A 16,329-nucleotide genomic window follows, 5' to 3' on the forward strand; every position below is an offset into this window, starting at 1 on the left:
CACTTACATAACTGAAGCGCTCTATATCATTTTGTAAGTGGCTTAGCGCGCTAGATGCTAACCTCGTCAATATTATTGATGAAGTTGGCATATGTGACATCGTTCTACTGACAATTATGCATTTGGCTCAATGCTAAGAAAACAAAGTGCTTATCTATACTCAAGAGAGAGTATACAATTTACTGAGATTTCCGTTGCAGGCAATCGTTTGTTAAGATATTCATTTTAAATGGAAACTGTTACGAATTGATCTAAATTTGACGCTAAGAGTTAAACTGCACTAAATATTAGGGCAAGAGAGAATGAAATAGAGCTAACATCCTTGACCTGTGCTTGTCACACTAGTGAGACAAAGTCCGAGATAAACTTCTTACTCAAATGAGCTACTTCACTTAACTGTTGGCGACCCAAATCATACTTGTATTACATTGATGAAACTCCAAATCTATCAAAACATAACTGATAGAGCCCTACAAGGCTAACAATTTATCAGTATGTTAAATAATAATTATTTCCAAGCGGAAGACACGAGGTACTGCATAATCCGTGATTGGCGAAACAAACTGCTTCGAACATTTCTTTTTCGCTATAAAAAAGTCATCATGACACGCTCAGAAAAAGTATTTAAAGGCTCTTCAAGAAATAAGAACTATTGTTTAGTTCCAACTTCAAAAGTCAAAACTGGGTTTTTTTCTACTTACATATCTATAAAAGCCGTCAAATAAGTAATTCTTCTTGGGCGCTTTACCTACCTTGTCGAAAAAAAAAATACTCATTCGCCTGTTTGATTTGTTGGGATGTATTTCATTTGAATTGCCTTTATCGGTCTATTAAAAACTGTTTGATCGAGTGAGGTGAGAAACCCGTTGTGTAACCAATGTGAGAAAAACACAAAATTTATGTCGGTCGGAGATAAAAACGATGAAAGTACTATATGCTACAGTTATGACACAAGCATGAATGGCGATTTGACTTCATAATTCAACCTAAACTTCCTTAGATGATTGACAAAAACGTCGTGATAACCTCCTTCAAGACTATTACCCCCTACTACAAGTCCTGATATACCTTTAGATTATTATTTTTATCGTTTATAATATCCTACTTTATTTAGATCTCACAAACTATGAAAACGTAATGATTTTTTCAAAGTAAATTTCATTCTTTGAGAAGAACAATTTTCTCGAAAGCGTTAGAAGTGTAATTATGAAATGAAGTTAGTGTTTTTCTTTTTTTTCGCCATGGTTAGCTTTGGTCGTAAAATATGTCTCCCAGATGTGAAATTCATTGTCGATAACATGATTTCTTAATAATTCATACAACTTTAAAGGAGGTTGATTTGGGCACTCTAGATTTTTTTACCTTTAAAGTCCTAAAGTTTGAACGTTTACTTCGGTACTCAACTGAATGCTTCTTTTTTTTTTCTTGCTCTTCTCTCGTTTTAATTTAGATAGGTCTTTCAGAGGTTAAACATTTCGATTGATAAAATCCTAGACTTAATTTTTTTTAGTTCACGTTTATCATTATGATTTGTAATAGTTGGTTTATAGTGAAATAATAGTAATTACTTGACTTCAAAATTCAAAGATTCATCATTGTACAATCCAGAAAAATTCAAAGTTGTAAAACTTGTAGGGCTCCAACAGTTATATTTTGATAGATTTGGAGTTTCATCAATGTAATACAAGTATGATTTGGGTCGCCAACAGTTAAGTGAAGTAGCTCATTTGAGTAAGAAGTTTATCTCGGACTTTGTCTCACTAGTGTGACAAGCACAGGTCAAGGATGTTAGCTCTATTTCATTCTCTCTTGCCCTAATATTTAGTGCAGTTTAACTCTTAGCGTCAAATTTAGATCAATTCGTAACAGTTTCCATTTAAAATGAATATCTTAACAAACGATTGCCTGCAACGGAAATCTCAGTAAATTGTATACTCTCTCTTGAGTATAGATAAGCACTTTGTTTTCTTAGCATTGAGCCAAATGCATAATTGTCAGTAGAACGATGTCACATATGCCAACTTCATCAATAATATTGACGAGGTTAGCATCTAGCGCGCTAAGCCACTTACAAAATGATATAGAGCGCTTCAGTTATGTAAGTGTGACATTCTCTAACGTTGATAGCGTGACGCACTTGAGATCTACTGCAAGTAATGAGATCGTAATTATAGATGGGCCACACTATAAAGCTACTCGTTCAACAATTTTGATGTTCACTACTTTCCAACCCAATAGGTTTTTATGAGTAATTCTCGAAATTACTCTTGACTACCCTGACCATTTGCTAAATTCGATGAGGTCAAGTAAGCGATAAAGATTGTCCTGGGAGAAATGATTGAATGACGCCCCATTCGGCAAGGTTTCAAATCTAAGAGAGGTATTACCCATAATTGCTGGTGTGGTCAAGTGATATTTAATGTTTGATAGTTGTGCTTCTACTTTTATCTTATGTTCATCCCGCTACTCGCAATATGTGAGCTTTTTCTGCTGGAAAGATAAAGTTATTTCGTGATCTAACTCAAATAATTGCGATGTCATATTGACAATGATGTTTTAGCTACGATGAAATTGCTCTAACACATGCGTTAAAGCCTAATGTGTCTTAAACCACTTTTTCGTATTAGCTTAGCTGCGACATGTACGAGTGACTTGCTAAGTTTAGATAAGAAATCTAGCCTGTCAATCATATACATTAATGACATGTGATCATGGCCGTTTTCTAAAGTTGGTACCATTACCCCCTTACGATGATGAGTAAGTATCAGCGAAGCGGAAAAGTTGACAACAAAGCCGTATACCTATTAAACTAAGCTTAACAAAAGCCTACATTACTCAGCATGAGAATCAATGCATCTTTCCTCAACATTTTCTAGAGCTCGGGTCAAGCATGTTGAAGTACGATTCTGTTAAGTGAAGAGTGATTCTTGGATCTAAGAAGACGATACGATACAGCCAAATAAGTGTCTGTTCGGATATACCTTCAATTGCTCCTAAGGTTAAAGTTACCTAGTGTACGCGTTTTGGCAGAATAGAAGACGATGTCGATTGCGACTCTAATTTTCGCATAGTTATCGCGATAATGATAAAAGGCGAACAGATGAATAATCGGGTAACTTTACCTTAACCTAGTGCACGCATTTTGGCATTATGAGTCCTCGTGGGTAAACTGCGATGAACAGTTAATGATGTGCTTTAAATTATTAGACTTCTGGGCTCCAAAAAAGTTTCATTTTTTGTCCACTTTTCATTTCAGCCTTTCCGATTAATGTTTGGGGGCTATTGCGGCTTGCTGGCCTCTCATAATCTTGTAAACATGCGCTTAGATCGACACGAAAACATCAAAATGTTACCCTCGAAGGCCTTCGTTGCAACTCGTGTTCCCAGAGTCAAGCAGAGCTTGTTATAAATATTATTTCTCTTCGAATCTGAATTCGTATCTCTGATCCTGCTTGCCTTAAGTTGTAAATACTATTTCATCATCATATTAGCCACAGCTAGCCTCAATTCATCCGCGTCAGACTTTACTTGAAGGGTATGTGGTTTAAGCATCAGCATATGATAAGACTGAGCTTTTATGAGTTATAAGGAACCACAGATACGATACGTAGACAAATACTTCGTTCGTACCTTTTTAGATCAGTGGGCGGATACTTGGCGGATACTTGGCGGAAACATCGCGTGACGTCTTCATAAAGTGACGATAAAAGGTTTCGAGTTTAGGAATACTGTTCCTAATCATTTCACTAGAGCTGACTGTTTTCAGGAGCCTCAGTTCAACTTCTAGACGATGATTTTCAAAAGGTTAATTTCATTTCAACTTTATACTTAAAACTTTATGACGAACTGTATAGTTTAGAAAGTAATCAACATGCTAAATTAATTCACACATTTGCAACAGTAGGTGCATTCCAACTTTCATAGTTCAGACGAAATGTACAAGTGGAACAAAACAACATTAAGGATGTTGTAATAATAGAGATGAGGACGGGAAAGCATAATTGAAAAAATTAATATAGCAAAATTATGGGCTTTCTCATACCACGAACGCTATGTCTTTCTCACTTCAGTTCCACCTCCACTCATCTGAACAACCGAATGACACCCTACACTTAATGGCCAAGGTCAGTCTTTATGTTCATTGTCTGCCATCTTGACACAATTGAATTCAAGTGGCCCAATTGGCACTCCAATCCGGTCACTTTTGAGCATACCCTATCCTATCCTTTTCGGGGATTTTGATATATCTACAAAGATAACTCCTTTTACTTGTTTAGCGGGTTAGGTGTAGTCGATTTACTCTCTTAGCAATAAGTAGACTGGTTTATCCTAACTTTGCCAGTGAGTATTTGCCATAATTATCGATTTCGATCATTCAAGTTATATGCACTCTTTTGGTTCTGAACTCGTCGTGCCAAAACCTCCTGGAAATTCAGAAACTAAATGCATACATAATGATTCATACTTCATAGGGTCAAAATAGGTACCAGACAAAAGGAAAGAGCGATATCGCTCTGATGTGGTTGATCTTCTAAATGTTTCGAAGGCGATCATTATGAGAAAAAACTGTAAAGCATCTCATGATTCTTGAATTATTTGGAAATAATTACAGGACAGGGTTTTTAGTTTTTATCCGGCATTACTAACCGTTATTTAAGACGTAAAAAAATTACAGCCTCTAAGGTTTTACTCAGATTTCGAACTTCATCTCTGCCCTCAGTGTTTTACTTACGATATTTTTTTCTTATTATCAACCAGATTCGAAATCTAAATTGGAGAGTTGGTCTGAGCCGAGTTTATCTTACAAAATTTATTGTTGAGAGGTGATAGGCGAGGGCTTCCACTGATACTTATCCAAGAACCCAAATTAAGTCACCCGTGGACGCAACGTGTCTTAACATGCAAGATACATCTTAGAAGCTTTAATTTAAAAATGCTTGAAACGTGTGAATTTCAAATTATTCTAGCTGTCAATACAGGTGAAATCTGCCGTATCTCCTTTATTGCGTGCCCAAGAGTAGTGCCGGATCATCACTTCCACATAGTTTTCAGAACTCGATATAACCCAAGAGCCCTGATTTCCACTAAATGTTTTACTGCTCAATCCTTGTAACCTTGATATGTTGCCGAAGTTTTAAAGAATGTTCCAAATTTTCGCACTCGTGAGCAAATCTAATGACTTACCTAAACTTTCTCGGTCACTTGCGAGTGTCTTCGCGGCTTTATAGCTCTGCTTCAATAGAAGCTTGCGGCCAGGCAGATGGGCCGGAGTTATTTAACGCGTCCATCGAATACGTCATCAAAGACATCTATTCAGGCTGATCGGTTAGGCTGACTTTGTGTAACGCCAACGTGATTACAAAATGTAGGCGGGATTGTTTATCGGTATCCCTATCCAAGGTTGCACTAGACTCATAACGATCCACTAGCGAAAACATTGTTCTTTGTTATACTTCGCTTCCTGAATAATAATCGCAACAAAAGGCACCTTAGCGGAGCCTTGATCCATTCGAACGGATGTACTATAGTACTAAGGTATGTTGAACATCACCTATATGCTCTACAAACTGAAACAAAATAACTAGAGTATCAACAATGCCAAATCAAGAGCAAACACGAGCACGACGTTGGCGGATGAAATTGAGGACAAATTTGTCACGGAAAGAGATCACAATGGAGTTAATAACGGCACTCAAGAGCCGCAATCTTATTTACCGATGATTCTTGCTGAAAATATTCCATCTTACTACGAGGGCTATGGATATGAGCACATCAACAGTACAGAAACTGGAACATACTTTTCTTCACCACCAGCAAGCAGTTATCAATTTCAACAGCCTAGCATGCAAACTCATTACGAGGACGATCAAGCAACGACACGACTGGTTAGTCACGGTCCCATAGATGCAGCACTGCTTCAATACAATGACAAAAGTAATTTTGAGATCTCTCCACAAAATACTGTTGCTCTTATGGACCTTCATGGAATTAATAATTATCAATACCCATCGCCATCACCATGTAAGTTCGCACCGAAATTAAAAGAGCTTGACGACCTGACACCACAAAGACACCAACAGGTGTGATGTGCACCAGTATCCGGCGCATTATTGTACGTGTCAGCTAAGTCGAGAAAGTTTCTTCTGAACACACAGCCTAAGGGAGTCAGACAAATGATTTAAGTCAACAGGATCTTTCAGGTGAGTCTTTGATCGTAGATCAGCGCATTATTTGAACAGTTTAGCCTATGCGATAAATGACGCTGCCTTATGTGATTATACAGGTGTAGATCACACCTTGGCTGACGATGGAATATATAGACATATGAAACCACCTCCACAAATCTCACAATCACCTCAGTACTACTTCCAGCCTTTTTTCAATCAAGCGTACCCTGCTAGCGGTTCACAAAGAACCCCATCGATTCCATTCCGCATCTCGACTGAAACAGAGTCACCCAAAGGGGGTGTTTATAGTGCGTGAAAACTAATCACTGTATTATAAGCTAACAAGGGCACTAGCAGTGAACAATGCTAAGATGCATGCTTCGTCATCGATTCCACAAGAGTCAGCTTCAAGAAACAACGATGCTACTGCTAAGCCAAGCGCGACTTCATCCAGCAGTATACGTAGCGCTGAATTAAGAACAGCTTCGAGATCAACAGATTCTGTTACATCTAATTCACCAACTTCAACCTCAGCTACAAACCTATCAACGGCCAATTCAAAGAACGGCAGGAGATCGAGAAAGTGTCCCTTTCCTGGCTGCAGTAAGGTATTCGGCTATGAAATTGACATATAAATGAGCTGACATGTTTTTAGAAGTTTGTTCGTGACTCGACACTGGATGTAAGTAGAGAATCACGATAGCGTCGTTGTTGCTGACTCATGTGTTGAAGAGTCACTACAAATCCCACACAGTCCCGCGCCCGTACATTTGTAGTGTGTGTTCAAGGTCATTTGCACGAAAGCACGACGCAGAAAGACATTTCCGCATGCACAATGATGATAGGTAATTACTAAAGAGCTTTTCGCAGTTGAAGTTGACCACCAAATCAGACCCTACTGCTGTCCGAACTGTGAAGCGACATTTCCCCGCTCAGACGCACTCAGGAGGTGAGTACGCGGTTCTAAGAAAGCAAAGCTGAATGCTGGGCATGTAGACATTGGAATTCACAGCCAAAGTGCGCTCAGAAGGCAAAAGAAGGTGCCAAAGTGGAAGAGGACGGTAAATCTAGTCAGCTTGCAAAGGGACAATCACCAAAGGCGAGGAGAATTGCAGCTAAGAAGATGTTAGATATTAGTTCAGATGAGAACGAAAACGAAGAGAGAAGTGAAGGTGATGGTGTTGGAATTGGAACGGAAAGTACACTTCCGAAAGCGTCAACGTCTTCACCACAGAAGAGATCAGCGAAGAAACGCAGAATAGAAAAGCAGTGATGTATGCTTGAACGATTCAGCGCAGAATAGAAAATCAATGACAATTTCTTGAATAACTACTCAACACACGGCGACCAATGACGACTATTGACAAGTCGAATTTCTTGGACAAAACATAACCTTCACGACGCTTGTATAAATTCTTGTATTTTACAAATAATTGTTTGTACTATTGAAGTTGGGTGGGAATAGCGATACCTTGTAACTCTGTTAACGACGGCGAGGATTGTGATTTGTGAAAATATGTAAGCGGTTATCGGAAGGCATTGTTCATGTGTTTAAGCTACAACAGGTCTAGCGAAGAAATCAGCCAGTACGAATTGCAGCTTGAGCAAGTCAAGGAGACGCTTACAGCTGATCCGACAAACGCAGATCTACTTGGACTTAAGGATGAATTAATGAACATTATCGATCTACTTAAAGCAGCTTCGGCTCCTGCTCCATCCGCATCCACCTCATCTCAAGCAGAATCATCACGCTCTAGCACTGCAATTGAGCCCGAGGCTGTTTCGTTTAAGGCAGGTGAAGACGTATTGGCAAAATATAAAGATGGTAAATTCTACCCAGCGACAATCAAAGCCGTTTCAGGCATACATCCAAAGATAGTATACACGATCAACTTCAGAGGATATCAGGGTACAGAGCAAGTACAGCCGAACATGATAAAAGCTATGGATGCCCATACAAAAATAAATATGACTAACAAGCGACAAAGAGATTCACAGAAATCCTTGACGTCGATTGAGGATGATAAGGAGAAAGACAAAAAGCGTAAGAAGAACGAGAAGAAGGCGGTAGTTAGAGAGCAGAAGAATAGTGAAATGAGTAGGCCTTTGGATAATTTGGTGGTCTACCTGACTAACGCATTTTAGATGATAAGCAGAACAACTGGCAAAAGTTCGCGAAGAAGGCAAACAAGAAAGGTATACACATTGCTGGATCTGAAGGCAAAAGCATGTGAGTCGAAAGGGCTGTTTTCATTCAGATTTTGATAGAATTTCTTCTAGATTTAAAACACCCGACAATCCATACGGCAGAGGTGTGTTTGGATTATGCGGTGTTCTAATCTAACAAACCCGATTTAGTTGGTGTTACAGGCTCAGGTAAACCGATGACCGAGCAAAAAACTGTAAGAGATAAGCACATATTCAACCAAAGCTTAGAAGATCAATGAATTTGTATCGTGTACATTTGCATCTGCATCTACATTAGATCTCTCAGTTCGTATCATACAGTGTCACAATTTTACCATGCTTCAGATTTGCCGTGTGCGTAATGCTTGCGATATACTTACAAACGAGCTTTGGTAAGCGGAATCTCAAAACGTCATTCTTCATGACGTAATCGGCCTTGGAAGGTGTGTGTAACAAATATCACGAATATCAGGAAATGTTCTTTGAAATGCATGTAGATGTAAATTACCCTGTATTCAATAGCAATATGGGCGTTGAAAATTGGTCTGGTACCCAACTTACTCCAAGATTCTTAATCTTCCTCAATTACGACCACGTAATTTAAAAATGGGAGCAGAATACTTTATTGGTATCGATGTCGGTACAGGATCAGCAAGATCAGCTTTATTATCAACCAGCGGTGATATTATTGCTGAATCAACTTACAACACACATACTTGGAGAGACGCGAACGACGCCAACATCTTTGAGCAATCATCTGCCAACATCTGGGGTAATATCAGTCAATCTGTCAGGGATGTCGTCAAACAAGCTCAAATTCCAAAAGAAGCTGTAAAGGGTATTGCTTTTGATGCTACATGCTCATTGGCAGTTACCGACCGAGACGGTAACCCAATAACTGTATCCAATAATGATAAGCTTGGTAAATCCGGCGAAAGAAACATTATCTTATGGGCAGATCATAGAGCTGAAAAGGAAGCCAACCTGATCAACTCAACAGGTGCAATGCCTTTACAATTCGTCGGTGGTACCGTAAGCTTGGAAATGGAGATACCAAAGACTTTATGGCTCAAAAACCACATGGATCCTGAAGATTTTAGAAGGTGTATGTTCTTTGATTTACCTGATTGGTTGTCATACAGAGCAACTCGCTCATTAGCAAGATCTAACAACTCACTTGGTTCTAAATTCACTTACGTAACACCTTCAATTTCTGGTGCCTATCCATCTGGATGGGATCCAAAGTTTTTGGAGCAGATTGGCCTCGGTGACCTCGTTCATCAAGACTTTATTCCAATTGGTGGTGCACCAAACAAGAACGGTCTTGTCTTAACTGGTGGATTACCTGTTGGCAAGGGTTTGACAAAGGAAGCTGCCGAGGAGTTGGGCTTAGCTGAAGGCACAGCAGTTGGAAGCTCAGTTATCGATGCCTATGCTGGATGGATTGGTACAGTTGCTGCCAAGTCGGCTAAAAAGGGCGAAGATTTACCAAAAGACGCTGTCGCCTTTGAGGAGTGTGCACACAGATTAGCTGCTTGTGCAGGTACATCCACATGTCACATTGTACAAGTGAGTGATATATTTCGATTAAAGCACCGTCTAATCAAGCTACACAAAGTCACCAGAAGGTGTATTCGTTCAAGGTGTCTGGGGACCTTACAAAAATGCAGTCTTCCCAGGCTGGTGGATGAATGAGGGAGGCCAGTCATCCACGGGACAACTTATAGATTTTATTTTGAAAACACACGTCGCTTATCCCGAATTAGAGAAGGTTGCAAATGAAAGAAAGACAAACATCTTTACCATACTCGGAGAATTATTGGAGAAAGCAAGGGTAGAAGAAGGTGTAGAGACGGTTAACCAAATAAACAGAAACATGCACTTCTACCCAGATTTGCACGGTAATAGATCACCATTGGCTGACTCAAGAATGAGAGGTATGATAACTGGGTTGGGATTAGACGGAACGTTAGGAGACTTGGCTAGAAAGTTTCAACTTACACTTGAAGCTATTGCGTTACAAACTCGTCACATAGTCGATCAAATGAATGAATCAGGACACAAGGTGAACTCAATCTATATGTCAGGTGGACAAGTAAAGAATAGGGCATTAATGCAATTAATTGCGGACGTTTGTCAAATGCCATTAATCTTACCTGCATCAGCATCTGGACCAGTCGTTGCTGGATGTGCAATCCTTGGAAGGTATGCATATGAATTATCGCAAATGAAGGATTTCGATGAGATCGCTAAGCAACAGCAAGCGGAGCAAACTGGAGAGAATAACAAGAGAAGGTTATGGCAATTGATGACGGAAATGACAAAGCCTGGTGAAACAATCGAACCAAACTGTCCTAAGAAGGATAGCTTGTTGCTTGGTGCAAAATACAAAATCTTCAGAGAATCGATTGACATTCAAAGAAGATGGAGAAAAGAGGTTGAAGATGCTATTAAAGAGTGAAGGAAAAGAGTGATAAAAGTGCAATGTATATTGATAAATTGAAATGAAATAAATTGAAAGTTATGAAGATTCGAAGTCCTTATAATAGATGATTGCGTCGTCGTAGTATTCATTACCTTGAGTATCGAGGAGTCTACCCGCCTTTGGAACGAGACCTGCCCTTGTAAAACCAAGACCATCCCAAATGCGTGAGCTAGCGACATTTGATTGATAAACAAGGTTGAATATGGCTGATGAGATGGGTTAAGTGATGTCTTGCTGAGTATGTTTGAGCAAACTTACAGCCTTTGTATCCCAATTTAGGACCGTAGTGTAAGTAGCTTTTTCCTAGTGTAGATCCTAATCCAAGACCTCTTTTGTGAAGATTGACAATGAAACCGGCATTGCATATCTGAATAATTGATTGAGTAAATTGCGGTGAGGTATAGCATAAAGTACACACATGATTAGATCTACCGACATAGTTTGGTTTGACGTAGTAGCATCCACCTAAAACATGATCCCATTCATTATCGCTTATTTGGTTGATCGGCTTATCGGTAAGTAACCCGATGAAAAGGTCAGCAGTGAAAAAGTAGGAAGTAAATTGTTCTTGAGTCATAGGCTGTTCAATTGGGTATGTGCGACCTTGATCGATTATGCTATTAAACAACTGATGCAGCCTGCTTAAGAGCTGTTTTGGCGCGATTGAGGGATCATTTAAGTGATGTATGTGTAATTTCAATTGACCTGGTAAGTTCCAGGTGGTGGAATCTAACTTTGTAGATGAATTTCTTGATTCTGCTGGGTACACCATCTGACAGTATGTTTTAAAGGTTAGTGAGGTTATCAGGGTAATAATAAGTTTAAATTTAGAGGACATGTCTGGATAAATCCCTACAAGCACGGTCAAGCTATCCGCACATTAGAAGTGCTACAGAACAGAATGCTCAGGAAGGCTCTGGGAGCAGTACAAACAACTCCATTATACATGCTCCACTTCGACACCGCAGTGTTGTCGTCAACCGAGAGGCTTCGCATGAGAAATGAATCTTACCTGTTGAGAACGCTCACTCGACCTAGCGATCACCCCGCACACGTCATCACCGCAAGCATTCTGCGGAGGTTAAGGAAGAAGTTCGTCTCGCCCTTGAACGCAGTATTACTCGCCAAACCAATGCTCGAGGGCCTGAAGGAGATGGAAACCATAGTACCTCATCCTTTCGTGCCGTGGGTACCTGCAACACTAAGCTTTTCACATGCGAAGAATAAGGAACGAGCAAAAGCAGAGAATACGTAATTATGCAATCAATACAATACGTCATGACCCTTCTACACAGATGGATCTCTGGCCGAGGGGCAAGTTGCGGCAGGCTATGCAGCTAAACTTCCACACAGACGAGACTGGAATAGCTCATCTTACAAATGAGGTACTGACAGCCAATTCACAATCTACGAAGCAGAGATATTGGGAGTATATCTCGCTCTAGAATTGGTCGAAGAAGAGTTAATCCACACATCCCTACACCGCCAGTAGTCTCTATCCATAGCGACAGTCAGGCGGTTCTTTCGGCAATGGTTTAACTGCAAACAACAAAAACAGGTCAATATTTGATAAAGCAAGTACTTGACAAAATCGATTGGATCAAACGAACAAAGAGAAAAAACCTAGTTGTCCAATTGGGCTGGATCCCAAGACATGTGGATATCTAAGTTAACGAACTAGCGGACAGAATCGCCAGCGAGGGAAGGACACGGTCAACCCACCAGACTATGTGGAGTGACCTGACACTCAAAGCTTCTTACTCAGCTATGCGACGCAGAATGCGCGAGCGGTATACAGCACCCCTAAAAGTAGAAGCCTCTATAATATCAGACATTAATGCCAACGCCGCAAAAAGTATCAGCTGGAAAGCTGACAGCAGCAAAAGAAAAACGGCCAGGGTACTCAACGAGATGCCTAGCCACCCAGCTACGCTCAGGGGATTTCTCCCACGACCAAATCCTACCGTTTCCGTTTCCGTCTGATTGATTCACCTAAATGCAGTGCGCGTGGAACAAAGGACACCATCTCGCATAGAATTTTCATATGCAAAAGACATAATGGCCAGAATCACATTAAGAAGAAAGATTACCAAGATCGACATTCGGTTCACCTTAAGTCCAATACTCAGAAACGCACACTCTCTACAAGCCCTTTACGAGTTCTTCAAACCGCAATTGACTACATACCAAAGATACTTCGGTAGTTCGGCATAAGTGAGAACCACCAACAGATTAAAAATTACGACACAAGTCAAAAAATGCTTCAAGTAAATTCGGAACTCCCTTTGAATCCTCATGCTTTAAGAAGTATTATGGACGCAGTTTAAACATGTATCGTCTTGACAACATATTCAGATTTAATCATCATAATAAAATATAATATAATTTAGTGTACAAATAAGCTATTGATCCATTGCGCTATCATCCTGTTCATCTTCATCATCTTGTTCCCACCAACTGACAATACCAAGACCTTGGCCATCGATTGAAGCAGTTAATCTATATGCTGTTGGTACGGCTTCCTCTTGATCATCAAGTTGCTTCTTTTTGGGTGTTGGATAGACGTTTTCAAAGTGCTCAGCTTCAACCCTGATTCTGATTTGTTCACCGATATCAATGTAAGCTCTTTGTTCAGGTGAAGAAGTGAATGGATCACCATCTTCCCAACCAGCGAGCCAAAAGAAGGTATTCTCAGCGCTATCGAATTCTGAAATTTCAGGTAACTGATTCTTAGGTATCCAGATGTCATCGAAGAAGTCTATAGATGCGATGATACCATGTTGATTTGTAGATTTAACTTTAGCAAGCAAGATTTCACCGATAAAAGGCCTAAAAACGAGTAAGTTGAAAGTAACTTTGTAGTATACGTTGCCATTAGAGTGCTGTAGGTAGCCTTGACTAGATTGAATGATAGAATGTAAAGAAATGGATAAACCGACATCTTGTAATATTTTATTAGAATATTTAGAGTTAATGCTATCTCTAATAGCGATTGAAGGTTCTAAATTGAGATTTGAAGGGATAACAGGGATCGTGTCCTTGACTAGAGATAAGATGAACATGGTAAGAGGAATCAAGAAGGGTTGTTTAGTAAATTGATAAAATAATTATGAAGCTCAGATTTTATTTGAGTTGGTAGAGCGTCTGTGGGGCGATAAGTACTTGATATACTCTATAGCCCAAGCGAACCTTTAGCGTTTGAATGAATAAATTCAATCAAATTAAAAACATTTAAATTTGATTGGTTGGATAATTTGTCTGTAAGAATGAATAAAAGGCTTTAGAATAAATAATTAACTCACTTAGAACATCACACCTGACCTGATCATTCCATCCAAATGAGTTTAGCTTGTCTTTTATAACGGATTGCAACCTGAACCACTCCCCGTTCTCGACCAATTTTCTAATTTATTGAGTAATTCGCTATAGCTAGCACAGTTGAACAAACCTTTGTATATCAACATCCATCACGGTGAACTGACTTGAAATGGAATTATTGACGAATTTAGATGAAAATTATTTATTATCAGATGATTTCAATCTATCAAAGTTCTTATTAACTAAGAATATAAATAAAATTGATGACTATGAGAAGGATCTAGTTGTGTTACAACATAATATCAGCATAAACACAGTAAATCAAATCTATAGCAATTACAATAAATTAGTAAATAGCTCAAATATATTACAAGATGATAGAGTCTACTTGGATATCCTAAACAATCACATCAATCAGTTCAAAATTAGGTTGAAAGTGGGTCGATATCGTTGGATTTATCCTTTTAAACTTTTAACATTATCTTAGTCTAAGATACACGAAATCAAATCCAACAAGTCGGATGTCGAGATGAGTCTACAACATCGTCATTCTATAAAGATTGAAATTTCGAGATTAAATAATATTATAGACTTTACTAATTACAGCAACCACATAACCACACTCATCGACTCTGTTGATCAAGATAAACCAAAACATTTGAAAAGAATTTCACTTCAATTCAATCAATTGGTCTACTTGTTCAATAAATCATCTACCTATATTCAAAGCAACTCAACTGAAACACTAAAGTCATCCTTATTAAACAAAATCGATCTTACTTTCATCCAACTACTGTTCAACTACGATAAATCTCTAGATAACGACTTGATTGAAATTATTAGATCATATGAGATTCTAAGCTGTCTAGATAGAGCTCAATTCACTTTCAAACAATTCTCGTATAAAGTTCTAAACTCACTCGATGATTCTCATCTCTTTAATAACATCGTTAACTTGATCAAACAAAGAATATCCCCAATCACTAACCTATTCGAATCCTGTCACAACTCTACAAAGATACGTGAATCCTTGAATCCATCAAAAACATCCATCTCAAACTCTTCTGATGATCTCATAACTGATTATGACTTTTATGAAAACACTTTATACTCTCAAATTGAACTCATCATCTTAAACAGACTCGGATTAGACTTATTCGCTGTTGGTCGACCCAACGAATTCCAACACAACTACAAATCTTTCATTTCATTCCTTCAATCAATTGAATCTTTATCCCCTTCAATCGATTCTGTTATAAAATTGAGGCAGAACGCAAGAAAAGGTTTACTACAAAGATTTCAATTGAGTAGCTACTTTCAGCTAAGATTTAAGGAGGTAGTTGGTGTCGTTGAGGGTGCTTTTCATTCTCCACTTATTTATTGTCAACCAGGTGAAAGCTACACGATTAAACAATCTGAAAGATTAGATTGGGCTTTAAGTAGATGCTGGAATGATCAAGTCATCATTATTGATATTATTGGTAAATTTTGGAAACTCACTTTACAGTTGCTGTCGAGATATAAAGTCTGGCTAGATGATCAAATGAATCAATACTTATTACAAAAAAGCACTGAAGGCAGTGATGATGAGTTGTTCGACTTTCTAGTAAACTCTAGAGTCGATATCGATAGAATATGTGATACTATGATGAATTTATGGAACACCTTTATCAAACAAAAGATTCACTTAATAGTTCAAGATGAAATTGAAATCATGGAAGAGTCTTTAATTGAGTCAGTTGACCTAATCAAAGATGACTTTGGTCAGAGCTGTTTGAATCTGCTCACTTCAATACTCATCTCACGTTCGAGTAAACATCTAAGTGGAATAAAAGGAGTGTATAGGCTATCGTCTCCACAAAAGCAACAAGATAAGCCATCAGAATTTATCTATCTGATGATGAATGATATCAACCAATTCAATAAACTCGATAAACTAAGTAGATACCACAATCAAATAAATCAAAGGGTGCTTAATGAATTAATGGAAAGATACGTCAACCAAATCAATGAAATTAAATCTCAGGAATCCAACTTAATGAAATACAAGCGGGGACTAGGTTCAACCAAAGATAGTAATCAAATAAATAAGCAAATAGAGCTTGATAAAGAATTTTTAAAAACTATTCTACCACAATTTAACGTTTCAGTGGATAAATTGTAGGAACTCAA

At 38.6% G+C, this 16,329-nt stretch overlaps 6 protein-coding genes across 6 annotated transcripts; 4 read left to right on the top strand and 2 right to left on the bottom strand.

Annotated features, from left to right (window-relative positions):
- Window positions 1-5,517: 5,517 nt before the first annotated feature.
- On the top strand, window positions 5,518-7,440 carry J056_001103 (uncharacterized protein; the record flags this gene model as incomplete). Its single annotated transcript, XM_009270731.1, has 10 exons — window positions 5,518-5,535; window positions 5,586-6,021; window positions 6,071-6,112; window positions 6,162-6,200; window positions 6,245-6,475; window positions 6,522-6,775; window positions 6,823-6,849; window positions 6,922-7,012; window positions 7,060-7,116; window positions 7,145-7,440. 10 exons carry the CDS (start codon window positions 5,518-5,520, stop codon window positions 7,438-7,440), a joined length of 1,491 nt encoding a protein of 496 aa, XP_009269006.1.
- A 272-nt stretch (window positions 7,441-7,712) lies between these two features.
- Window positions 7,713-8,614, top strand: J056_001104 (Survival of motor neuron-related-splicing factor 30; the record flags this gene model as incomplete). The annotated part of the gene is made up of 4 exons (XM_009270732.1): window positions 7,713-8,265; window positions 8,313-8,397; window positions 8,448-8,479; window positions 8,526-8,614. The coding sequence occupies 4 exons, from the start codon at window positions 7,713-7,715 to the stop codon at window positions 8,612-8,614; spliced, it is 759 nt and encodes a 252-aa protein (XP_009269007.1).
- A 346-nt stretch (window positions 8,615-8,960) lies between these two features.
- J056_001105 (uncharacterized protein) lies at window positions 8,961-10,815 on the top strand (the record flags this gene model as incomplete). Its single annotated transcript, XM_009270733.1, has 2 exons — window positions 8,961-9,923; window positions 9,973-10,815. 2 exons carry the CDS (start codon window positions 8,961-8,963, stop codon window positions 10,813-10,815), a joined length of 1,806 nt encoding a protein of 601 aa, XP_009269008.1.
- A 60-nt stretch (window positions 10,816-10,875) lies between these two features.
- J056_001106 (L-azetidine-2-carboxylic acid acetyltransferase) lies at window positions 10,876-11,611 on the bottom strand (the record flags this gene model as incomplete). Its single annotated transcript, XM_009270734.1, has 3 exons — window positions 10,876-11,045; window positions 11,098-11,206; window positions 11,258-11,611. The coding sequence occupies 3 exons, from the start codon at window positions 11,609-11,611 to the stop codon at window positions 10,876-10,878; spliced, it is 633 nt and encodes a 210-aa protein (XP_009269009.1).
- Window positions 11,612-11,740: 129 nt separating this feature from the next.
- On the top strand, window positions 11,741-12,284 carry J056_001107 (uncharacterized protein; the record flags this gene model as incomplete). Its single annotated transcript, XM_009270735.1, has 2 exons — window positions 11,741-12,024; window positions 12,062-12,284. 2 exons carry the CDS (start codon window positions 11,741-11,743, stop codon window positions 12,282-12,284), a joined length of 507 nt encoding a protein of 168 aa, XP_009269010.1.
- A 957-nt stretch (window positions 12,285-13,241) lies between these two features.
- On the bottom strand, window positions 13,242-13,901 carry J056_001108 (DNA-directed RNA polymerase III subunit rpc8; the record flags this gene model as incomplete). The annotated part of the gene is made up of 1 exon (XM_009270736.1): window positions 13,242-13,901. One exon carries the CDS (start codon window positions 13,899-13,901, stop codon window positions 13,242-13,244), a length of 660 nt encoding a protein of 219 aa, XP_009269011.1.
- Window positions 13,902-16,329: the final 2,428 nt, after the last annotated feature.

The sequence above is a fragment of the Wallemia ichthyophaga genome, assembly GCF_000400465.1.
Source record: "Wallemia ichthyophaga EXF-994 unplaced genomic scaffold scaffold13, whole genome shotgun sequence".
NCBI lineage: Eukaryota > Fungi > Basidiomycota > Wallemiomycetes > Wallemiales > Wallemiaceae > Wallemia > Wallemia ichthyophaga.